The following is a 25,855-nucleotide window of genomic DNA, read 5'->3' as shown; positions in this document are numbered from 1 at the left end:
AAACCAATAAAAAGCATGATTTAAAATGAAACATCTGGTGGTACAAAAGTTAAATTGTTATAGTGGTTGTATTGTTAAGCAGTGTGTCACGGGAGTGGAACGGACTCAGGCGCAGACGGAGGTGGCACGGTTCAACAACACTTATTTAATCACACTGGTGCGCTATATACACGTGAAGGGGTGGGGGAAAACACCAGGGTCCCGGGGATCAACAGGCTGGGGAGACACACTTCTTCACACTCGCTCTGCTCCTCGTCCAAACAGTCTCCACACAAGCAGCTCACTCTCACTCACGGGGTCCAGGGGTCACAGAAGGGCTGATCCAGGTAACGAGAGTTACACCCCGGCAATAATTCAGTCACTGAAATTATTCATGAAATTAGCTAAGTAATTCCTAAATGCGTGTAGATTAAAGAAAATTGTTTGATTGTCTCTGATGAGCCTAAGGTGCAAAACATGCCGGCGATGATGATAAAGTCTTTCTAGCTCCTTCTGCTTCTAGCTGCATACCCAGCCTTCGAAGGATCCTACCTACATGACGTAGGTAGGATCCTTCGGAGCCTGAATTTGGACACAAAACCAGACATGAGACAAGGGACTGTCAAAGTAAAATGAACACAAGCACAGAGAACACCTAAACACTGGAAGAAAAATAACAAAAAAACACAAAACTCTAATAAATTAATAAACATAAACATGGAGTTACCAGACTCCGGACGCTTTCAATTTGCTGACCATCAGATTTTGTTGCAATGCAAAATTGTGCAATTATTTAAAAAGTTATAACTCTAAATGATGTAAGTGCCAGTGTCCTCTACAGCGGTCTCACCGCCCAGCATAAAAGCTTCCTGTTGTGAGTCAGAACATTGTCAGGAATAGGGAAGGGCGTAAAATTCTCAGTAAACAGTATCAAACTTTCTCAATTTATATCTGTTACTTCCTTATTGGGTTTAGAATTTGTAGTTTCAGGTTTCAAACAACAGTGCAGATAACCATAAGCTGTGACTTGTACTCCAACAATCTCTGTATCAGTGATGCTTGTTAGTTTAATAAAGTTAGCAAATACTTGCTCAGTAAAACGGTTTTGAACATTTAACAGTCTGATAAAGAAAAGACTTTGAGCTAGTTGTATGTTCTATGTAGACCCAGTGCACGTTTCCTCGAATCTCTGCATCAGAGGAGGCGAGGCTGAAGTTAACATGTCCCATTGAGCTCCAATAGCGGTAATCTCTCTGGTTTTCTGTTGTAATAAACACTATTGTGTATACATGTCAAGACTATTAAGATGGCTGATAATTCACTCAAAAAAGATAAAAACAGTTCTAATGAGTACTAAAATAAAACATGTTTCATGGATCCCTGGATGTTAAACTTAATTGTTACACCTGGTAGAGCAGCCACACTGATCATTTTATCACAGATGAAAGGATTTAGACAGTTTTTAACTCTCAGTGTTTCCACAGTGATCGCTTGACTTATGGACCTGCAGCGGAGTTTGGGCCCAGACACGGCTAATGACGTCAGACTTAAAGACCGGATTAGAACAGGTTCTATAGACACACAGACAACCAAACTCACGTTCACACCAATGGGCAATTTAGATTCACCAATTAACCTAACCCCACTAACTGCTTGTCTTTGGACTATGGGAGAAAGGATGGAAATCCGGACCTTCATACTGTGAGGAAACTGTGCCACCGTCCATATACAACAATGTTTTAAATAATTACATTCAGAAAATAAAGCAAATTTAATCAATTTTCACAGTCATAACATACATATTTGGTTAAACATGATTCTCCTGTGTTGTTTCAAATATGCTTTTAGCCATTTACTGCCACCTCAGCTCAAATTTTCATAACATACTAGGAAACACATGGGCCATGCAAATGAGCCCAAAATATTTAAATTACATACTGATTAAATCTCCAGTGTTCTCTTCTGCTGCATTCTCTACCAGTATACTGGTGTCAGCTTGCTCAGGCTGTGACACCTTACTGCTGAAGAAGAGCGGGTTATCAAAGGTGTTAGGGGCGGGTAACTGATGACCAAATTTCTTGAAGAAGAAGACAGCAGTGACTGCCACCACTGCAATCCCAGTAATGACTAACACAACTGCTGTGGTTATATAGACACGCTGATGATGAGGTAATCCAGTTTCTGTACAGAGTGAAAAAGTTGATGGTAATCAGCTAAAAAAACATTTGTAATAATTTGAAATAAGATATGTAAAATAAATAGTTAAAAGAGGTGTTACTTACTCGATGATGGTGATGGCTTTGGTAGCAATACTACAAAAGGAAAAGAAAGAACAATCAAATAAGACACTTTATCACAAAGCAGCTCTACTTCATTTAAAAATAAAAGTAAATTGCTGTGGAGTAAACAGGTATTTGCATTCGTAGCACGGTAACAAGAGTTATTCCTTTTGGATCCATATGACTGTGTCATGTCTGTTGTGAACATCTTACAAGAGATTCATATCATTACAGAAAAGAAAAAGAGAAAACACTGTTAAAGATTATTTTACCTTTTTGTGTCTTGCAGATGTAAGGTCTTTCAACCCACATGTCAATATCCATCCATGTCCCATCTGATGTACTAATCTCTCCTCTGCGGGGTAATCTGCTGCCATTAACAGGTTGACCTTCAGCCCAGTTAGTGTAACTAATGACTGTTCTATCCAACCAGAGCCATTCCTCTGCAGGCAAATAGACAAAAACATCATTTAAAAAAAAAATATTTATTTTGAACTGAAACTTTGGTTAAAAACAAATTATAAAAAAATATGTTACTATTGTTATTATTATTATTTACCATAAAAATAAATAATGACTCACCTTTGTATTGTTTTTTAAACAGGCCAATCCAGAAAGATGTGTAACTATCATGAAAAGTTCTCAGGTTACTTTCTAGAAATTTTTGCTCAGAGGAATCTTCAATGCTGGCAAGCATTCCACCTTAACAAAACAAATCAGTTGTTAATGAAGACTACAGCAATTTATTGCATACAAATATCTTTCAGATAAGTCACCTACCATGTGCTACACAGCTGGTAGATGCTTCTTGCCAGCGCTTTTGCTCTGTGATAAAAATATAACAATAACCCCTGAATGGTAACCAGATATAGTTCTTGTTTTCTATTGTTGCCTCTGGGTCTAGAGGACAAACTCCTGGAAAAAGAGTTGACTCTGTTGGCAGCACATCTGTGAATGAGACAATGATGTCAATGAGATCAATGAATTACATCTTTTAAAACTTTGAAATGTATTGTTTTGACAACAAACGTGTGTGTGTGTGTGGGGGGGGGAGAGAATTTTTTTTTTTTACGGATATCAGTACGTGATCTGTAATTTACGCTTCTCAACAATGATTCAAGTTTAAATGAAACAGACATGCCAGTCATTACAGGGTTGTAGGGTATCTATAAGCCAGTGGTTGGTCGTACCTGTAGACTTCATGCAAACACTCATTAGTGTCTCGTTACAGTGAGCGGTTTTCCATTTTCCATCCACATCCATGTATACACAACTTCTGTCCTTGCTTGGTTCATTTTTACCCCATCGACTGAATCTTAAATGCCATCCATCAACATATCTGAAAGAACCATTGATCTGAAAGCAAAGATTAATGAGACAGCAGTTACCAATCAAGAAAACTAGCAGAACCATAGGAACCTTCTCATCTGTAATCCAGTTTTGAGATCCCTTCCCACGCGCCTTAACGCCCTCTCACACCTTGGGTCATTTGATCTGAGTAACTCAAATGATAGGGTGGCGCAAGATCTAACAGTGGGTTCACCCGAAACCTTGGCTGATTGTGACCCACACCTGTTTTCACGCCTTGGCTCATGTGATTAGGCAGAGAATCAATAGTGGTCCACGACCTTCTTAGGAACCCTCCCAATAGGGCTTAAAAATCTGTGACTCTCCACCCGTTGCTCTTAGAACGAAAGAAGCTTCTCTGATGAGAGAATAAAAGTCATCAAGTAACTTAAAGAAGTCCAGACGCTTTTCTTTCCAGGCTTCTTAGAACACGGTGACCTGATGACTAAGACACTTTCACATACATGCAGTTACCGATATTATTCTGCTTTTAGGAATATTTCCCTTAGTAAGCATAGCTGCACAGAGGATATAACAGTTGAACGGAGTTGACTCAAACTAACATGATAATCTATGCTGCTTAAAAAACAGGTAGTCCAGCTCCTCCAGGATGGCAAATCAAAATGTACCATTGCCAGAAGGTTTGCTGTGTCTCCCAGCAGAGTCTCAAGAGCATAGAAGAGATTCCAGGAGACAGTTACTCTGAAAGAGGTGGACAGGTCTGTAGAAGGTCCTTAACTCATCAGCAGGATCAGTATCTGCTCCTTTAGCTAAGACAGCCCGAGCTGGGTAAAATGATGGAGTTTTAAGTAACGGTTTAAGAGTTTACATAAGAGGTGCTGCTCCTCAACGTGCCTTCCTCACACAGAGCATCTCCCTGCTGGATTAGGGAGGCTGCACTGATCATGCCCTGGGTAAGGTAGGCACTTTAGTAAAACAGTGAAACTTTCCACAATGCTTATTTAATGACTGCTGCATTTAAAGGTGTTTATTTTTAATGCAGCATAATGTGCAACTGCTTCTTTATATCACATTTATTGGCATCTTTGTAGTCAAGTTAGCAAGTGCTTTATAACAGTCAGTTATGTCAGCCATGATTGAGAGTACAGAATGTAAATACACAGCAACTTCAAATGTGTTTACGTGGTGCTGGCAGACGTATTATGAAAAGCAATAGCTACATTTAACTGAAATGGATGGATGATTAATCTCAGTTCACAAACAACCGAATGATTGGATAAATAACTAGGCCAGTATATTTATCCATCAATGAAGATTTCATTTTCATAATTACAGATTATTTTGTTAGATAAAATCTTTGTTGAAATAATTTTTTGTGCCCATAAGTAGATTTTTGATTGAATTTGCAGTCAGAAGTTTCAAAGTGGTTGACCCTATTATGGAGTTATGAACTTTTTATATGTCTTCAAAAGTTTACCTGCGCTTTGTGTAATCCAAACCAAAGAGGAGCCTTGAGATTCAGTGCCATGAGCTCAACATAAGCTTGCGTCCACTCATTCCTCAGGCTAGCTAGGAGGGCATCGTCATTTTTACAGTACTCTGCAGCTTTATCCCAATTCATTTGTTGAGGAACAACCTTAATGGAGTCATTGAGTATTTTGATGTAGTTAGTAGAAATTGTTGGTTCTGGAGAATCTGGTTGAGATGTGTCTGTTTAGGATGAGAATAGAAACTATTTTATTTTTTTTTACATAATAAAACCCTCTGAATCATTCTTAAAAAGTTAGGTATATCCAGTGATGAATCATATCCTTGATCATAGATATTATTGTTATTATATATTATATAGAGATAGAGATATTAATTATAGGAATGAAAAGTCAAAGCAAATTCTTTGTTGTTTTAGAAAAGCTAGAGAGTGTCTGATGGAGCTGCAGCTCAAGTTGGGTGGCAACAGGCCTGAGGGTAGAAATGGACTCACCAAGATTTCGATGACAGATAAATCCATTGGTGTCATTGCATGACTTTTCAATCCATTTCCCAATACCAAGCAAAGGCTTGGTATTGATCACAAAACAGTTTTTCTGTGGAAACAGAGTTGAGTCAACAGAGAATAATGAGATGTGATGATACAGGGAATTGTGTCAGGGAACACAGGGCATTCTTGGATCTTTAAAATCTACTTACCTTTTGTTCATAATACCAATACCAACGCTGTAATGTAAACACAAAGATTTTAATTATTTGTAAATAAAAAAATATACAGTTATAGATTTATCAGTTTGTCTGACTCTCCACAATAGGTAATATAGACTGTATCTACATGGTGCAAGTTCACTGCTCAAAAAATTAATGGAACACTTTTTAACCAAAGTATAGCATCGAGTCAGCTAAAGTTCTGGGATAGCAGAGCAGGTTGTTAATCAGTGTCAGCAACTTTGGGGTTAATGAAATTATCAACAGGTGCACTAGAGGGGCAAAAGTGAGCCAGCATCCAAAACAGGAATGGTTTTACAGGTGAAGGACACTGACATTTTTCCCCTTCTCCTCTTTTCCGAGTGTTTCTTCACTAGTTTGGCCTTCGGCTAGAGTTAGTGTCACTGCTGGTAGCATGAGGCCATACCCTACAGATGTTGCACAGGTAATCCAACTCCTCCAGGATGGCACATCAATATGTACCATTGCCAGAAGGTTTGCTGTGTCTCCCAGCACAGTCTCAAGAGAATAGAAGAGATTCCAGGAGACCGGAAGTTACTCTGGAAGAGCTGGACAGGCCTGTAGAAGGTCCTTAACTCATCAGCAGGACCAGTATCTGTTCCTTTGTTGAAGGAGGAACAGGATGAGCACTGTCAGAGCCCAGCAAGTCATCTCCAGCAGGGCAATGGTGTAAATGTCTCTGACTAAACAATCAGAAGCAGAATTCGTAAGAGTAGCCTGAGATCACTACATCATGTAGGGTGGCCTGTGCTCACTGTCCAACTTCATTGAATTTGATTGGTATTTGCCATAGAATACCATAATGTTAAATCGTTCAGCATGACTGGTTTGGTTGTGGCCCAGTGATAGTCTGGAGAGGCATATCCATGGCAGGATGCAAAGACTTTTACAGGTTTGGCAATGGCACCAGTGTTGCCAACTTGGCGACTTTGGCGATATATTTAGTGAGTTTTCAGATCCTCTTTTCTAAAAAGCGACTAGTGACAGAAGTCTGGCGACTTTTGCTGGTGTTTTTAGGAAGACTTATGACCACTTTGTGACGTGAAATCACATATCGCTCTTACTCTCAACAAGCAGCGGGTGCTGCCATGGGCACCTCGCCCGTGCCAAAGCGCTCACAGGCAGCAGATCATCCTCATACAGCAGTGTCCCCCAGCTGGTGTCAGAGCAGATGTTAACCCCTACGCGTCCAAACTGCAATGAATCACGCATGAGCGAAGCCACTGCTCCAGCCCTGACTGTAACGCAGTCAGTTCTTCTTTTACTTTTTGTGGATCACAAGGTTTAAAACTACTTAAAAACACACACACACACACACACAAAATAACTCCACCAGAGTGCGTATTTCAGGTCACTTTTGCCAGTTCCAAGCCCAGATAAAGCAGGTGGGCTGGAATTGTGACCAAAAAAAGCAATAATTGCTAAAAGAATTGAATTTGTAGTTCTAAATATATTCTAAATGCATTTAGGGTGTTTTTTACTCACTTAATGTTCTGATGTCCCAAATCTGGTGGGAGACACCCGAAACACTATCAGTCGTGTCATTAGAAACATGCCCCAATGTCATCAAGTATGTATACAAACATGCGGGGGCCATACAAGCTACTGAGTCATCTCTGTGCTTGTCCTCCTAGATCTTAGTGTGATACTGGTTGATACTTGGCCATAATAGCTTATTAAGTGATTAGAGCATGCTGTAGCAATTAAATGTACTGCATTGCAGTGGTTTGAATCAAATCTATCTGATAGACTCCAGTTTGTTCATGTAAATTGAGTCCTCTTTACACACTTAAGGTTAATTATGGTGTTCCACAGGGTTCCATGCTAGAACTGATTCTGTTACATTTCTCACTTAGGCAAGTGTAATCTATCCATGAAGCCAGATCACACACCAATTAGTTAAACTATCTTGCTGTATGCCTTAAAGACACAAAGATCTGGATGATCCCTAATTTTCTGCTTCTAAATTTTGATAAAACTGAGATTATTGTGTTCTGCCCTAAAAATATTAGAAATATGGTATCTAACCACATGCTTACTCTGGATAGCATTACCTTGGCCTCCAGAGACACTGTGATGAATCCTAAGAGTTGTTTTGACCAGGATATTAAACAGATATGTAAGACTGCTTTCTTGTATTTGCGCAATATCTCTAAAAGTAGAAATATTCTGTCTCAGAATGACGCTGAAAAACTAGTTCATGTATTTAATACTCCTAGGCTTGACTACTGTAGTTTTTTTTATTGTCAGGATGTCCTAAAAACTCCCTGAAAAACATTCAGTTGGTCCAAAATGCTGAAGCATGAATACTGACAGGGACTACAAAGAGAAAGCATATTTCTTTTATATTTGCTTCTCTTCACTGGCTCCCTTCTAAATCCAGATTTGAATTTAAAATCTTTCTCATCACATACAAAGTCTTAAATAATGAGCCCCCATCTTAGGTTAATGACCTATAGTACTGTATCACCACATTTGAATTCAGCCACTTCTAGGTTGACCATTTTCATTTTTGTCAAGCCAGGTGGCATCTGTTCGTTCCTGACACATTACCCAGTCTATATAGCTACAGATTTTCAGCATGATTTTTTTTACTCACTGAGAACAGATTATTATTTTACCACTTACATCATTACCCAAATTGATGTATGACTTTGGTTGTCCATCAGTCCAGTAAGTTCTCCACTGTGACTGAAATAAACCAATCCACAAGTCTGTAGTAGGTGCATCAGCCATTTGAGACAGTAGAAACACTGAAAATGTAGACAAAGATTTATGGTTAAGATATTTTCTTGCAAATAAAAGTGCACCGTGGTATCAGCTCTAACTTGTGGGTATGCCAAAACTGCACAACAAAAGAAATTCAGTGGTAACTTTAGGTATTGGGAATAGATGAATCTTTGAAGGATGGCAAAATATAGCTTGTTTAAAACAGAGTTGTTGGCTTTGTGAGCTGTTGCTGTAGTATCATAAATGGATTGCAAAAGAGGAGAAGGTAACAAAATTGAAATACTTATTTGAGTGAAATGAAAATGAAACAAACCTTCCACATCTCTTGAAGTAATAGACATCAAGTTTCCACCCTTTTGTTTGCATTTTTCCCTTGCATCATGCCATGTTAAATTCTGATTGTCAATGATGCTGTAACACTAAAATTGAAAGATGAAAAAGATCAATATAGTGTTCCAAGCACTAAGAACATATTGCTTCAACAGTAAATAATAGAAAGATTAAAAGACATGAAAAGACATCTGACCTTAGAGTTAAATTTTTTCCAGGGGTGTGGACATCCACCTTTTGGGGGCACTGTAGGCACTGCGGCGGTGGTGTTTGCAGGTGTTGAGCTGCTGCGCTTACAAATGGACGCATACTCAAGCCCACAGCTGGAGTCATGCCAGAATCCTGCAGGCCAGGTCAGCATATTAAATTAATAACATTATCAACATGAATGAAACATTTAAAAAATCTTCAATCAATTTTGATATCACACACTCATTTTATCTTTTGTAGCATGTCGTCTTGAGTAGTTTCTTTTTCTACATACTTTTTACTTTTACTCCCTACATTCTTAAACAAATATCTGTATTCTACTTCTTACATTTTCAAAACAGACTCGTTACTATTGCTTTAACGCATTAGGGTCAAGTTATTATTTCGTCCCTGCGAGCCTCAAAACATCAAACCGATTTGAAGCAGAAGTCAATCCTGTCCATGTGTTTATCACCAGAGGATGACTCAGAAAAAGAGATGACGTGTGCCAAAGTCGGGGGATAAAGGCAGGATGGTGTTTTTCTTTTTTTTTTTGTCATAACACCGCAAAAACTGCAGGTGTCCGTATGTTGCGGTTTAGGTACTTTAGCATCTAGCTAGTGCTACAAAAGAGGAATGAGCATAATGGGAGTGACTTTTTTTTTAAGTGGCAGGTAATTTCAAATTTCAAATGTTTCTATCAGCTCAGCAAACATCAGCAAACACACAAACTGTTTGTGTGCAGTTTTTTACACAGTGTGTTGCAAGCTAAAGGTCCAGCTGCTGTGATGGATTTAAAGTAAAACAGTGTGTGACTATGACGACATTTCACTTTTTTTTTTACTTTTACTTGAGTACGAAGTTGAATGGTTACTTCAACTCAACTTATATTTTCTAATAGTAGTATTTCTACTTCTGCTTCAGTAAAGGATGTCTGTACTTGTTGTTGTTGTTTGATATGTGTGTATGGGCTGTAAATGATACGTATTACTGTGATAAAACTAGGGTGCCATTAAAACTGAAGGGATAGTTGTGACAGGATGGCCTGAGTGCTATCTCTGGGTGATACCACTTGTTCTGTGTATGTATTTCAGTGAAACTGAATCATATTTCGGTACACTCACCATTGTGAGATGTCATGAAAACACAGTTCTCATCAAAGTTCTTGAAGTCAGGTTGATTTTCCTGCCAACTTTGAAACAACAACTGAGAACCATCCATCCACCTTAATGTAACACAGAAAAAAAATTTGTTTAAATATATCTGTAAAAGATTTGTGACAATAATACCAAGACAGTAGCATACTGGGTTCATTAAAGATACTCTTATCCTTCTTCTTTTTGGTCACACTTTTGTTGTTTTTAGCTGTAATAACTGAATAAAGTTGGTGGGAAAGATTACAAACAGGAAACTCCAAAATTTTACAAATACGGACAAAGCTTCGCAAATAGAAATGCAAATAGATCTGCATGTGCAGTTAGAGCTTAAAGTATTTGGACAATACGACGCATTTAATTTCCCCCTTTGTATATCAGAACAGTAGATTATAAATTAAACACTCAAGATATGACTGACTGAAATTAAAACTGGTATACTTATCTGACATGCTGCCTTGCACTAAGTACTCTCCATTTTTAACTTGCTGTTACATAAATTGTTACGTAAATTGCATTTACATTTTTGTCACTAAATTCATACTCACTGAAATGTTCCATCAAGATCTACAGATAGGCCAATCCAAGAATTCTGATAACCTGTTGAAATCTGCACAAAAACATGGATACATAGAAAAAACTGTCGGTGTTTTGGATGTTTTAGTTTTTGCAATTCTAACTTAAATACCCATTGCCTTGGTAAATCTTTTACAAATGCCATTGCTCACCTGTTTCCATAAAAATATCCTTTCTGCTTCACTGTTGATAGATACCAGGTCACCATGCCTCTGTCTGCAGAACATACGAGCGTCCTCCATGGCCATCGACTTTTTGTTAATGTAATACTGAGTCCCATTCCACTCTAGCCACCCATCAGAGGTCGTGTTATATTCTGAGAATAGATAAGAAATGCGCAATCTATTTCAGTAAATGTGCAAATAATATGACCCTCTTTTTCAAAGATTTCAAAGAAAATGTTATAAAAACATGTTTGGAAACTACTGTAAATGTGTTAGATAAGCAAGTCTTAAAAAAATAACTTTTTTCATGACAAGCTCATGTTTTTCCAGTTGTTGACAGTGAGGCTTTAAAATTATGAACAACAACTGCATGTTTTCCATCTTTTCCTCAAACTACACAATCCAATCTTCCTTTCTTCACTGTGAGTTTTATGCTCATACTGTATGAATGAGATCTGGTTGTGGCAGATGGCCCCGCCTCCCTGAGCCTGGTGCTGCCGGAGGTTTCTTCCTGTTAAAAGGGAGTTTTCCTTCCCATTGTCACCAAAGTGCTTGCTCATGGGGCCTCATATGATTGCTGGGTTTTTCTCTCTATGTATTATTGTAGGGTCAACCTTACAATATAAAGCACCGTGAGGCAACTGTTGTTGTGATTTGGTGCTGTATAAATAAAATTGAATTGATAAACAAATAAACAGTTCAACTATGAAAAAACAGTTCAATCTAATTCAACTGATCTTGCAACCATCAGATACAGAGAAAAATAAAGGATGGTCAGCCATTAAATCCTTTCAATGGGCTTCACACACTCATAGAACTGATTTTCTATTTACTATTACTATTCTCACAGGTTTTTATTTTGTTTTGTTTTTTGAAACCATCATTCCATTATCTTTTGAGATTTCAGAAGACCAAGTCTAGGTTCTGTGTCCTATTTTGGATTTGTTGTTGGATTATGAATGGTAAACGGCCTGTATTTGTATAGCACTTTACATAAAAAACACATTTCATATGAGTTCATAAACATTCATACATTCATGTATTCATTGTACATGTGTCCTAGCAGACACAGCTATGGTATCAATTTCAAAATTCTACATAAGTGTTTTCTCAAGTTATCGCATTCACAAACACGACACCCATCCATCCCATCTGCCTGCCCAGTGGGGGTCACAGCAGTACCCCATCAGCCTTTAACAGCTTAGTGGTAAAAACAAAACAAAACACAATAATATTATTCAGCCTATTATTATTATACTTATTATATTATAGTAGTTTCAAATATTTTCCACGCAGAAAATCAGCATCCATGAGACATCAGTTTCCCTGTCAGCATAGTATGAATAATGGTCTCAGCCTGGTAATCCCAATAGAAAGTCAACAGTCATGTAAAGATGCTGTCTGGCAGTGTGGTCAAATTCCTCAACGCACTGTTGCACCTACCAGGGGTGACAGGGTCTGGAGCCGGCTTTGGGGTGACTCCTGTGAAGGAATAAAAACAGAGTAGTGTTGAGTTACTAGTGACCACCTCCAGCTTGACATTGTGAGAATACATACAATAATCTTCTGGTCCAAAAAAAAAAAAAAAAATGCTACAAAAGAATTGTATAACTGTGACCATGCTGTACCTGCGTGGATCTGACAAATCCAGTTATTGTACTTCTCACAGTGCACATCATTCCAAAACCAAGTTTCCTCCCAATAATTGTATTTCATTTCAGCACATGATTCAGCGTTATTTTCATTGTTTGGCTCTCCATCACTCCACACTTGAAAGTTTACCTATATACAAAAATAAGATAATTATAAATAGTAGTAGTAGTATTTGTAGCAGTAGTAATAGCAGCTGTAACATCAGTAATATTAATAATAGTTATCATCATTTTGGCTACATAAACCAGAGAGTTAAAAACTGTAAACTCACCGGGGATCCATCGCTCCATACATAACCTGTGTCTGGGTCAGGAGCACTAAGTCCAATCCAGTATTTATTACGCCTGTAATGGACAAATGTATGTTCTAAATGTTTATACTTGTGTAATTTCTTTTTCTTTTACAAAGACCTTTTATTTAGTTATTAATGTATAAATATTTTGTAAAAACATGTTTCCTTTTTTCTATCAGTGATTATGCTTATACACAACTCATTGCTTGAGAATGATAAGAATCTATGACTGCCACTAATGTGTGACTTAGACTGGAGGTGTACTTTACAAAAGATTTTTATCTTATGTAGCTCTGATTGTAGACCAGATAACACCATACCACGAAAATTGCATTTGTAGTAAATCAGCACCGCTGTGAATGCTGACTAGGTCTCCTCCAATGGCTCTGCAGTAATCTCTAGCCTCGTACCAGGTCTTTCTCTTTTCTGAAGCCTCTGAAAAGATCTTAAAGAAAATATAAGAAACTGAATTGTGATCTAAAGCTTTGGTAATATTTGTACATTTAGAACTACATGCTAAACATGGGCAGTCATCTCTGTTTTTATGTCATCCTTGTTATGAATAGGATCAATAGAATAATCATATCCTTCTACAACAGAAAGGATTATGAGATGGGAAGTGACAGAAACCCTTGTGCAGAAATGATCAGAAATTACTAACAAAAAGGAAAGTATGAAATTGATGGGACACGCACTCAAAACAAAATTAACATGTTTTTCCTCTGCTTATTTCACTGAAGTTTTTTGGTTGTTTTTTTTTGGGGGGGGCCAGTTTTGAAGTTAGCTCTGCAATCCAAACGGTGATATTGCAGCTAAGCTAAGAGAAATACCATCTATATTTACATTCTGGGATGTTATCACAAATAGAAGCCTCTTGTCACGTGTCAATGCATACTTTCTTTTGCATAAATGATGCAAATGACAAGTGTAGTTTGGTTGGAATGAAATCTTTCCTACATAAAACTGATCACAAGGTTGTGAGGCTTTTCTTTATTTGTTTGGTTTTTTGGGGCTTATAGCAGCACAACGCATTCTAGTTTCAATAATTTTTCTGAGTAAAATAACATCGGACATGTCTTTACCCGTTTATTCTTTTAAAAAAACCAGTTAATATTGGTCCTCTGCTACTGCCTTGAATCAGGAGGAGCTCAGGGTAACTTACTTGTTTATAGTGCTACTATACTGATGCTCTTGATAACTCTACTGTTTGTAAAGGGCTTGTGAAAAATAGAGACTGCAGAATACTTAAGTCATGTACCACTGTGGCAGCCACAGTACCTTATAACAGACGCCTCTGGATTGCATCTTAATCCATCCATCTGTGCAGTTAGGCGTGGCAGTGGTTGGTGGAGCAGGGGTTAAAGCTGCCCCCTCTGCCAGGTGTTTGCAGATGTATTTTTCCTTATTGGTACAAGGCAACACATCCCAAAGGCCAGCAGAATGCCCAGTTGCCATAGCAACACAACCCTGCACGTGACCTTGTGTTATAAAAGAAATTGTTAGCTGTCATTTGTAAAGACATCTCCCAACTATAGTTTACATAGCGATTCACATTTTGCATTACCTGGCATATGAGTGTTCCAGTGAGTATATCTTGCATAGGCATTGTTGGTCCACATAAAATATTCTCTGTTTTTCAGGTTTGAGAGACCTATCCAGAAGTGTTTCTCTGGCCTCAGCCCCACCAAGCTTACAAGGAAAGCATTATCTGCCCTGGAAATATTTACACAAGTCACATTAGAGGCTGCCTGATGCAAAATTACATATACTTTTTTTAAATGAAAACTATTTTACCCAGTTGAAACATCAGCTAAGTAAGAGTTTGAGCTCTTGCAGTCATCGTTGGCTTCATGAAACGTCTTTGTCTCAGCCCCTACAAAGTAGCAGTAGGATCCATGTCTTTTCCAACCCTGCATTGCAGAGAAACAACAGTTGGAAAACTATTCAAGCCTGTCGTTAAATGTTGTCTTTCTGTCTTTTTGTGATAGCAAGGAGTAAAACACCAGAATGCAGAATCACACTGCATCAGTGTGACTACTTGTTTACTCTACAGGAATGATTTTTTTTCCTAAAAATGCAATGACTAAATAAGATGTTCTCTTAATCTTTTTACTATAAACAGCACCCAAATACAATGTTTCATTAGGCATCATACCTTATGTGTATGCTGCTTTCCTAGATATTTCATGGACCACAGGCACAAAATTAAATTTAGACATCGTGCCATTTGAAATATACAACAGCCTTTACAAAACAGAAACAGATAACAGAATGTGTGCATTCAGACCAACCAGATGCAGACATTCTTTGGAAAATATCTGAAAAGTTCACATACAGTTTTGCAGCCTGCGTTCAGCTCCACTTCATCTCCAGAGGTTTCAGAGTCACTTGTCTTCATGCAGATAAAGCCATGTTTCTCATCACACACACGGTCAGCCCAGTTTCCATTCTGCAAGAATGGAAAGAACAAAATTCAAGTGGAAACTGAAATTAACAAGAGATAGACAGGCTACGGTGCATATCATAAAACAAAGACCTAATTTTCCTGGATATTAATGGACGTTCCTGGCATCCAGTGTTCTTTAACAGAACTGCATAGTTTTACAGAAAAAAGCTGGCGTGTCACAATCATCAATAATCACTCCCACATTGTGCACCTTACCTCCCCTCTGATCAGAACACAGTCTTCTTGTTCAGAGGTGACAGTTGGTTCCCGAGAGTCCCAGCTAGTGTAACTCACAGGAGAATGATCACTCCAGACAAACAGCCTCTCTCTGTTCCTATCATTTAGTCCAATCCAGAGTTCATCAGTGGATGCTGCAGACAGAAAATAACATTAATTGTTGTATAATCTTCTTGATAAATTCTGCTCATTTGCTACTCTTTAGATGTTACTTTTGCACTTAAGTTTTAGACTGCTGCTAATCGTCTGCCAGAATTGCTGGACTTGTAAACAAACTTCATCATATGTGAGATGTGCAGCGATATAGGGATCAGTCAACAGAAAGTGACTGAATGCTTATGAAGTGACAAAAATAAAAACCTAGTTTTATGTCCAAAATAGCAGGATTCCCAAAGTGACCGACTAATAAACGGTCATTATTCTAAAGAAGTAGTCTGCATGGTAGGTCTGAAGTGACTATTAGCTGTGGTGAGAGCCCTGGATTTTCTGAAGGTGGTGGACTGCTGTACATTTCCAAGAATAGATTGCTCACAATTGTATTATGTGTGTAGCTATAAAATAAGATATTCATTAATATCTGTGTTTGAGTGTGTTTTTAACTTTTCAGTGTGATGTTCAAATTAGACATTTTATCAATTAAGGAGAGACAACTTCTAATGACTTAATTACAAGCTGAACACTTCCTGGAACTTTAACAGTTAACTTGATATTTATGTGGAATTTACATCTTTCAGTTAAGTGGATTGAAGTGAATTTAGGGCTGAAGTATAAAGGAGCATAAATTTGTTCAATATTCAATCACCTGACTTCTTGTTTTTATCTTTTGACTTTAGTTTTATGAGGTTAAATGTGTTCTCAGAAATGGACTATCTGATATAATCATGTTAAATCCAGAATTGAATTTAAAATCCTTCTCATTACGTACCAGGTCTTGAATAATCTGGCACCATCTTGTCTTAATGACCTTATCACCCTATTAGAGCACTTCGCTCCCAGCCTGCTGGCTTACTTGTGGCTCCTACAGTAAACTTAAACTTAGAAAGGGAAGCACATCATTCAGCTTCCAAGCCCCTTGACTATGGTTCAGAGAGGTAACTGTTGAAAAAAAAACTGAATTGTTGGTCTTTTTCTTAGATCAACGTGTTTGTCTAGGTTTGTCTAGGATCCACACTGTATATGACAAATAACATTGTTATGATTTCACAACTTTGCAACTTGGAAAAAACTTGCGTTCGGCATTAGTATGTGATCATTGTTAAGGTTTGGGGTGTAGGGTTAGGGTTTGGTGTGTGGTGTGATGGTGTTTCCACATCACAACATTATGACATCACTGCAATGTGATTGATAACTTGCAATGTTGAAACTGGACAAACATTACTTTTGTTGATCCAGGAGCATACCAACACAATCATATTAGATCGTGCCTCAAAAATATTTCAGTTACTCACCAGCAATTGCATAAAAATTGCATAAATATGAAAAGTGTTGGGTGAAGGTTATGTTAAAGCAGTGGTTCTTAACCTTGTTGGAGGTACCGAACCCCACCAGTTTCATATGTGCATTCACTGAACCCTTCTTTAGTGAAAAATAAAATATGATTTTTTTCAAATTCAAGACATAGATATGGGATATTGGTGCACAAAATGAGCCGTCCATGTCACGGTGGAGGCTCTGCTGAACCCCTGAGACCGACTCACCGAACCCCTAGGGTTCGATCGAACCCAGGTTAAGAACCACTGTGTTAAAGGAATGCAAATGGTGCTCAGAAGTTTTTATTGCCATACCATATCCAAGTTGAGAGATGATGAAGCTTTGGTCCTCCACATTACGAATGCTTACTAGGTCTCCTCCTTCTTTATGGCAAGCTTTCTGAGCATCAGACCATTTTTTTGTTTCATTACGATAAAGGTAAAAGCAGTGGCCATTGTAGGGGATCCAGGGTGCTGTACAAAATCCGCTCTCTGCACCTATGAAGCATAAGAAGAAAAAAAGAAGATCAAAGAAATAGAGTCAATCAAGTTGTTTAAAGAGAAGGGTAGAGAAGGGATTTTTTTCTATACCTTCAGTAGGTGCAGGTAAAGGTCCTTCACTGTAGCAGATGTATCCCAGTTTCTTGTTGCATTTTAAACTTTGCCAAGAGTACTGAACAGCGCCATCAATAATTCCACACTTATATCCTGGATTAGAAACTGGATGTCCTACAGTACAGTGATGGTAAATGATACTTGTCACTTATGAGATGAGACTTGGCAACTTTCAATTCACAGGATTCTCAAGATATTTAGAAGCATGGTGTGTATTGTGTATAAGCATTTTATTTTTCGTGGAAATGAAATAGAAGCCTATGATTTCTACCCAAGAGTGATAAGGTTATGTGACACACAACGCCACCACAATAATTTAGCGGTTGTTGAAATTGCTGAACAATAAGAGGTTCTCTGATTATTGCTATATCTGCAGTGTGACTGGCACGCCAGCGTGGAAGAAATTTTATAAAAAATAGGGAAAAAAATATTGACTTGCTGACAGATAACATTTCTTATATCAATAAAAAAAGATGACAAACATGATCAAGATGACTTGCTGAAATATTTTAACAACAGTAATGTAAATTATCATCAGAATGGTAACACAAGCTCCTGAAACTTGAAAGAAAACTTACCTGAGTCCCAATTCAGATATGCATAAGGATTCCCATTAGACCACTTCCACACATAATCTAAATCCTGGAAGATCAGTCCAACCCAGAGCTTGTAATCCTGTCCCCAAGTTGCCCCTAATAGTGCTGTCAGTAGAGTTTAACAGACAAAAGAGACAGAGAAAACAAAAAGTTACCAAGTGTAATACTCAAAACATAATCATCAGCTGGAGCAGTGTCTCTCAGCTTAAATGAATTGTTTTGTTTTCAATATATTCAATGTACTGTGGAGATTTGTCTCCTTACCTGAAATATAAGCCTGCTCATGAGGATTGCTGATACTGAGCAGGGAGGCACTCTGCTGTTTGCAGCTGGCATCAGCCTGATCCCAGTTCAGCGCAGACTGTGTGTTGAGCTGATAAGATGCTCCTGTTGTGGGGTCTTTGTTCCAGGTTTCTTTGGCTGTAACACAAAAACAGTCAAAGTATTATAGTATTGCACTGAACTTGTATGTTAACATGGTGTTTCTCAACATTTCACACAAATGTAAAGTTTGGGTGGTTCTGCTTACGCAGTAGATTATTACTCTGAAAACCTGTATTAGAATTTGTTGTGTACTTACAGTTAGTTGGGCAGTAACCCCAGAGACCATGATCATATTTTGTTTCAACCGCACACCATTTACGGTTCTCTGGAGAGTCAATTGCAGTGCACTCCGAATACCAATTGCTTTCGTAATAGAAAGGAAACATGCACGGCCTCCCAGCTCCATTTCCTTCAATGGTGTAAAGTTCTGAAGGACCAAAATAAGGAAAACATATAAGAAAAGAACAAAGAATAGCTTGAATAGTTTAAGCAAAATGATACTTTTATCATTTATCAACATCTTGTAATCATTTGACACACTATCTTTGCATTACAACTATTTTGGAACTAAATATGAATATCTACAAATTTATTATGCCACTAATATTATTTCCATAAAAGTAATCATGAATTACTTTACAATGTTTTTTTATTTATTTCACTTACCTGTATATGTTCTTGTGCAAGCACCGCTGGAAGTCCCAGAGATTGTAAGGTGGCTACTGGGTCCGACTTTATTTGAGAGCACGGCTGTGTTATCGGCAGTGAGGTCAATGTAAAGTTCTTGGCCTTTGAGAGCGATCACAGTTTCATTCTTGCATTCCCACTTTTGGAGCTCACTGGTTTCATCACAATCATACAGGTTTACTTCACTGCCCACAGTTTTTCCCTGAACACCGAGGCACTTGTTCTTATTCTGAACCAAAAGTCGATCCCCAGATGTCCAGCGAATGTCATTGCAGTGGTTATTTAATTTTACCAAACAAAAACCAGTGGCCCTGTTAATTAGTTGAAATTGGGAATCTGTAGAGACAAAATATTGAAAAACAGTACTGTTGGAGATGTAAAAAAACAAAGAAAATCTTCATCCATTTATCATACTTGCATACTTCAACTGATTTTTATATTTATAATTGCAGAACGTTTACTTAAAGAACAGTTTTTATGATAAAATCACAAATAACTCATTGTAGAATTGTAAAAACAAAACAAAACATAAATACAGGAAACGATGGAGGACACAACAATCTTACATTTAGTACAGACAGGCAGGACGCACGATACTCTGTAAAAGCCTTAGCAAAAAATACAAGAAATAGTTGATTACCGTACCATCTGAAGCCAAACAGAGAAATGTTTGGATGAGAAGCACAAAGACTGTAGAAGTTATCCTCATTGTTAGTATTCCCATTCCTGTGTCTTATATTTTCATATAAGCTAATTGCACAGGAGCAAAACACAGGGTGTGAATGATTGTCAACCATGACTCTTTATATCATCCTGTCTTGCCTCGTCATGATGAGTGATGTTTTACAAGAAAAAGAAGGGCAGGGTTACTGTGAATTTTGCCTAACTGACTTGTATACTGATTTTCTAGCTTATACAAAGAAACAAAAATGTAGACATTCTCCCTGTAGTCAAGAGAAGTGGGAGGGAGAGAGATTTAACTCAAAAAATGTATGATTTAGTAAAAAGAAGTTGAATTAAGTTAATTGTTGTTGGCAAACAGAGTTTTTTTTTTTTTTTTTGGGGGGGGGGGGGGGGGGGGGGGTAAAATAAAGTATTCATATATAGCTGGATTAAAAGGGATAATATTTAGTGCCAGCGGAATGAGCTGCTCAGACTGTGAACCTTTGGTTTTGTATTTTTTGTTTTTTTCTCTGCTAATTTTTGCCATGCTAGAGTAAGGAATCAAGAAGCTTTGGATTTCCACTCATAAGTGCATCTTATGATCCAGTTGTGCTTATCCTCAGATCTTGTTTTTCCCCATTCAGCTGACTCTTCAGCACCTTGATTTAGCGCTTTGATTTAATTCAGCATTGTGATTTACCAATTGTGTTAGAAGGATACAGGGATTCAAATTGTGATTTAAGCACAGCAAAACATGATCCACAGCTGCTATGATTGGTAACTCCAAGCATAGGGTAATAATTGCAAAAATTAAGCTTTCATTATTCTGACGGTCAGAATTTGTTAAAGTGGAAAATTATGAAATTATTTTTTTAAAAATATCACTCTAAATTATGTTTTTTTGTTTGTTTGTTTAATCTAGAATTTGTGTTCGTACTTAGTTTTTTCACTGAATTTGCCACAAGCTCTGATCACCACGCTCTGCATCGGTAATGTTAAGGCTTATATGTTTAATGCAGTTATCAAAATACCTGCTTAATAAAACTGTTTCAACATTTAAAATGTCTGATAATAGAAAACCCTTTGAGCTAGCTATATTTTTTTATATAGTCCTACTACGTTTCCCTGAATCTACATGCATAAGAAGTATAGAGGCCAACAAAGGATGACACACATAGGAAGTTTCAAAATAGCTCTGGTTTTCTGTTGTAATAACCACAACTGTATGTGATGTCAAGACTAATGATACATAATGATGCATCACGCATAATGCAATAAAAAAAAATCAAAATGGCTTGAATGAGCATGATAATAAAACACACGTACAAAAAGATATATGATATATGGATCTCTTCATCTGCAAATAGTTTGTCATGTAAGGATGTGAAACTGCCTGGATTTAGATTTTCAATTAGGTCTTTTTCTCCTATGCCTTGTAAAGCACCGGTATAACGATAAGTTTAAATGGGTGAACTACTGTATGTAAAAACACTGTGAAATTGTTAGAAAATCCTCTGCTCACACTGTTAGAAAAAACATATTTAAAAAACAGTAATATTCCGGCAGCTGGGGCGCCAAAATAAAACTGTAAAATAACAGAAAATAACTTACTCATAAAAATACGGTTATTTCCAGTAATGAAAATACAATTTGTTGCCCTAATTTTACATGGGATTTTGCCTTTTTTTAAGTGCTTTTAAACATTAAATTAGGAACAATTTAATGTGATTAAACAATGAAATTACCTATAAACAAGGTCAATAAGCGCTTTACAATTCCACTTTATAATTCCCCTCTGGCCACCTGTAGGTGGTAGATGAAGTGTCTTGACCAAGGACACAACAACCAAGAGTGTCCAAGCCGGGGCTTGAACCGGCAACCTTCTGATTACAAGGCGAACTGCCAACTCTTGAGCCACGATTGCCCTAAATAGCAATAATAATAATAATTATTTGATGTAAAAAAAGTTTATAAGACTCATTTGATATATTTTTCCATAGCATTACATTTAAATTTAACAGTTCAATCTTTCAAATAACGGACAAATATTTGTGAAATTATGATACATTTGTGAATGTATTTTAACAATCTAAATATGCATATGTACAGACAAATACATTTAAAAAACAAGACAATTATGTTTTATTACATTTACAGTGATTTTACGTTAATTTACATTTGAAATGTAAAATCACAGTCTATTGATGTAAATTTAATGATATTCTAGAAGAACAGTACAAAACTGTAAAATACACAGTAAAATACTTTTATATTAGGATTTTCTTTTACAGTGCACAACAAATGCAAAATAATGGCTATTTTTTTTTTTTTTTCCTGTTTAGCAACCCTACTCTCTTATGATCAGAAGTGACGTACTATGCATTTGATCATGTCAGAGTTGACTGTAAATAGAATGACTTGGTGTACTGATTAATAGTTCTTCAAAAAGAGGAAGCTCTTATTTCTGACTGATACTGTGTCATGAGCCGAGGTTCTCACAATTACTGGACCCAGAAACAGACTCAAAACAAATTAAGCAGCAAACTATATACAAAGTTTTGTTCTTGTATGTCTCCAAAAGTTGATTCTGTTCATCTGGATGTAGCGTTTTGTGGGAGAAACGTTTCGTCACTCATCCAAGTGACTTCTTCAGTCTCAGCTGACTGCAGGTTTCCCCAATCTTATAAACAGTACATTTGCATAATGACTGAAACCAGCCCACTGAAGGAACAATGGGCTGGGAGGTCAGTTCCTTAATCATAATTATGCAAATTCTCATGACCATTGATCAACAACCACTGACCAAAACCCACTGATCAAAGACCACTGATCAATGGCCATGCGTACCATTCACAGAGAGTTGGGGAATGGCTGCAATCACAGCATTGTAAGATGGCGAAAGATGTACCCTTAGGCCCCCTCCTCGATTCAGAGATGGTCTTTCCCTTTCCACGTAAATGGCCTCCTTGACTCCGCGCTCAAACCAGCGTTCCTCCTTGTCCAGGATGTGTACATCCTCATCCTTGAAAGAGTGTCCACTAGCTTGTAGGTGTAAATAGACTGCAGAGTCCTGGCCTGACGAGGTAGCTCTTCTGTGTTGTGCCATCCGCTTCGCCAGAGGTTGTTTGGTTTCCCCGATGTATAAATCCTGGCAATCCTCCTGGCACTTAACAGCATACACTATGTTACTCTGTTTGTGTCGGGGGACCCAATCCTTGGGGTGGACCAATTTTTGGCGCAGCGTGTTTTGGGGTTTCTTGTATGAGAAAACAATAGCAAACTATGAAAGTGAAATTTAAATTCAGGCCAGAGGAAACAGACCAAATATGGAGGTCAGTGCCGAGAGAAGCCATGATTGGGACTGTGGGAAAACTGCAACAGAAGAGGAAACAATTACTTAACTGTGGGAGAATCTAGAGAGATGAACTGACAGAGAGTGTTATCCAGCATGCAGGGCAGGCAGGAGGACAGGCAGGTATGCTCCTTCCTCCGGCTTGGCATACAGTCTCAGAGTGGTGGACTTGGGGTGACGACAAAGCATCTCCTTGGTAAATTCTGCATTGTGACTTGTGCTATAGGCTTGAAGTTGGCCAGTGTTGTTCACCATATCCCTGTTGATCTTATATAGTTTTAGGCATTCCAGGATCCATGCGTGAGGCATTGAATCATGGGCTTTCTTGTAGTCAATCCAGGTGGTGCACGGGTTTTTCAGTTGGTCTTACAGTCTCAAGTGAGTGATCTTTTTACCTGTAGCTGGTATTTTGCCCCTCTGGTGTTTTTGCCTTTTCCTTATCTACCCCACTCATGTATTGATCCATGTACAGGCGTGACAGCATCGTCCATGTGGTACTGAGGGAGGTTATTGGTTGATAGTTGGATGGGATAGGTCCCTTCTGTGGAATCCTTGGGGATCAGGTCCATTTGGCCTTCAGTTAGCTGTTCTGGGTGTGTCTCATTCATTAGCATCTGGTTAATGAACATTTAATGAAACATTTTTCATTAATTACATTTAATATCTCACTTCAGCTGTCTCTTGCGAGCTCAACATGCAAGTTGTGTAAGGAGAAAAAAGGAGAAATAACAACTCTAAACAACAGCAGCATGGCGCATAATGACTGACTTTGAACAAAAATAGCGTTCATCATTTAATTTACATTGTACATATCACTGACTTGTTGTCAATCATTACTTCACAGATAAAATTCAAAAATTAAGGAAAAATTAGTGCTTGGATGAATTTGTTTTTAAAATTTTTTTTTTTTTTTTTTACAAAGATAAGATAGATGTTCAAGTTGAAGTTGATATTCACATACACATGAAGAATGAGTCCCAGCCTCTTCAAAACAATGAGAAATAGTAGGACCTGTACCCATGGCGGATATGAAGGCTTACACAATAGAACCTGAGCCTTTGTTCACTCTGTAAAGAATACACAAAGCGCATACGTGAAAAAAAGAGGGAGAATTCATGAGGAGCATGTATTCTTGCTTTTTTTTTTTTTTTTTACTAAAGGGCAGCTACACTAATGCTTTCTCATGAAACACTGTCACCTGGTGGTGAAATGTTTTGTTCAGTTTTGTACAGTGACTGTAACTATTTCCTTTAAGGCAGGGGTGTCAAACTCAAATACACAGTGGGCCAAAATTCAAAACTGGAACAAAGTCGCGGGCTAACATTAATATTTATTGAAAAAAAAAATCTTCCTCCAGATATAAGAATGAATCTTTTCTTATGGACTCAAACAAGTTTTGCTGAAAAACTGAATATGGAACAAGCAAAGCTTAATACTAAACAATATATATATTAGCTGTATAATACCAGTAGGCCAGCTCTAATAGTAATTTGGTATGGCTTCGCGGGCCAAATGTAATTAGGCTGCGGGCCAAATTTGGCCCGCGGGCCAGAGTTTGACACCTATGCTTTAAGGTATACTGACAGACAAAGACTAACAAAATCCAACGATAAATGAGAAGTGGAAATCAGGTTGGCAGAAGCATGAGAGCCTAGAGCAGGGGTGGGCAACTCCAGGCCTCGAGGGCCTTTAGATCTCACCCTGGGTCAACACACCTGAATCAAATGATTAGTTCATTATCAGGCCTATTATATTATATTATATTATATTATATTATATTATATTATATTATATTATATTATATTATAAATAGAATTAATCAAAAACTAAGCAATCTGTGACATGACATGACATGGCAAAGACATAGTAAAAATAAATAAAATAAACAAATGCATTAAACTAGTAACACTGTCATAAACAGAAGTAGGCAATGATCTCTTGTGAGATTGAGAGAAAAGAATGCTGTGGCAAGTTAGAACACTGTGTCCATCTTGAATGAAGCAACACAATATCCTGTTTAGGGATGGAAACAGTCAGATGTTTGCTCTTAAATTCTTCCCAAACGTCTGCCATAGCATTTTCAGTTCCTGTTTTGCTATCAATCTTTCTAGCACAACATTGTGATAATATATAAAGCGTTGCTACCACAGTAAGAAAACCCCTGAGATATATATTATTGGAACAATCACTGCAGTTTTTCAAATCTCAAATATATCAGAGTTCATAAAAACATCTTTTTGTGTATCTCTTTTCTAGCATCTATTCCCTTTCTCAAATACCCAGATTAAGCAATGGTTTTAACAGCACAAACAGGGTTTCGGCATTTAGAAACTACCGTATTTTCTGGACTATAAGGCACACTTTAGTATTCTCAAAAATCGACAGTGCACCTTAACGTAACCCGGTCATAGATTACATTTTGTTATAATTACACAAAATGTGTTCTTTATACCGACTGTTAGGACCTCCAAGCCTTGTAGTTATATTCATTATCAGTTAGAGCATCTCCTCATTTTTTCTTCTTCTTCTTTGGTGCAACCGTATAAATACAGTTGTCGTGTCCAAATTCATGGGCTGCATCCTCCTGAGGACCCG

At 37.6% G+C, this 25,855-nt stretch overlaps 1 protein-coding gene across 3 annotated transcripts; it reads right to left on the bottom strand.

Annotated features, from left to right (window-relative positions):
- Nucleotides 1–1,909: 1,909 nt before the first annotated feature.
- Nucleotides 1,910–20,004, bottom strand: LOC102784638 (macrophage mannose receptor 1-like). 3 transcript variants are annotated; one of them, XM_087831474.1, is made up of 32 exons: nucleotides 19,891–20,004; nucleotides 19,225–19,581; nucleotides 18,815–18,985; nucleotides 18,499–18,654; nucleotides 18,217–18,339; nucleotides 17,615–17,752; nucleotides 17,339–17,521; nucleotides 15,534–15,688; nucleotides 15,207–15,320; nucleotides 14,666–14,781; nucleotides 14,436–14,584; nucleotides 14,150–14,349; nucleotides 13,177–13,316; nucleotides 12,851–12,923; nucleotides 12,555–12,708; nucleotides 12,370–12,408; nucleotides 10,915–11,078; nucleotides 10,735–10,796; nucleotides 10,157–10,257; nucleotides 9,040–9,185; nucleotides 8,827–8,932; nucleotides 8,405–8,536; nucleotides 8,273–8,274; nucleotides 5,754–5,780; nucleotides 5,548–5,650; nucleotides 5,044–5,276; nucleotides 3,449–3,614; nucleotides 3,039–3,206; nucleotides 2,841–2,960; nucleotides 2,531–2,701; nucleotides 2,262–2,291; nucleotides 1,910–2,160 (listed from the first exon to the last, which is right to left on the bottom strand). In XM_087831474.1, the coding sequence occupies exons 1-32, from the start codon at nucleotides 19,967–19,969 to the stop codon at nucleotides 1,910–1,912; spliced, it is 4,329 nt and encodes a 1,442-aa protein (XP_087687600.1). In that variant the 5' UTR covers nucleotides 19,970–20,004. The 3 variants fall into 3 exon arrangements, with proteins under 3 accessions (XP_087687600.1, XP_087687599.1, XP_087687601.1); XM_087831473.1 differs by lacking the exon at nucleotides 8,273–8,274 and having other exon boundaries at nucleotides 8,412–8,536; XM_087831475.1 differs by lacking the exon at nucleotides 8,273–8,274 and having other exon boundaries at nucleotides 8,412–8,536; nucleotides 13,192–13,316.
- Between the last annotated feature and the right edge of the window lie 5,851 nt (nucleotides 20,005–25,855).

This window comes from Neolamprologus brichardi, chromosome 18, assembly GCF_056152115.1.
Source record: "Neolamprologus brichardi isolate AB-2024 chromosome 18, ASM5615211v1, whole genome shotgun sequence".
Taxonomy (NCBI): domain Eukaryota; kingdom Metazoa; phylum Chordata; class Actinopteri; order Cichliformes; family Cichlidae; genus Neolamprologus; species Neolamprologus brichardi.
This window is presented reverse-complemented; position numbering and strand designations above follow the sequence as displayed.

Bases quoted from the DNA above. Each gene is read 5' to 3' on its own strand.
- LOC102784638 (XM_087831474.1), bottom strand. From the start codon at position 19,969: ATGGGAATACTAACAATGAGGATAACTTCTACAGTCTTTGTGCTTCTC. The intron at 13,317-14,149 runs GTACTGTGGCTG...ATTTTCTTTAAG, and splicing joins CCAGAGGCGTCTGTTATAAG to ATCTTTTCAGAGGCTTCAGA. The intron at 8,537-8,826 runs GTTTGTTTCATT...CTACATTTTCAG, and splicing joins TACTTCAAGAGATGTGGAAG to TGTTTCTACTGTCTCAAATG.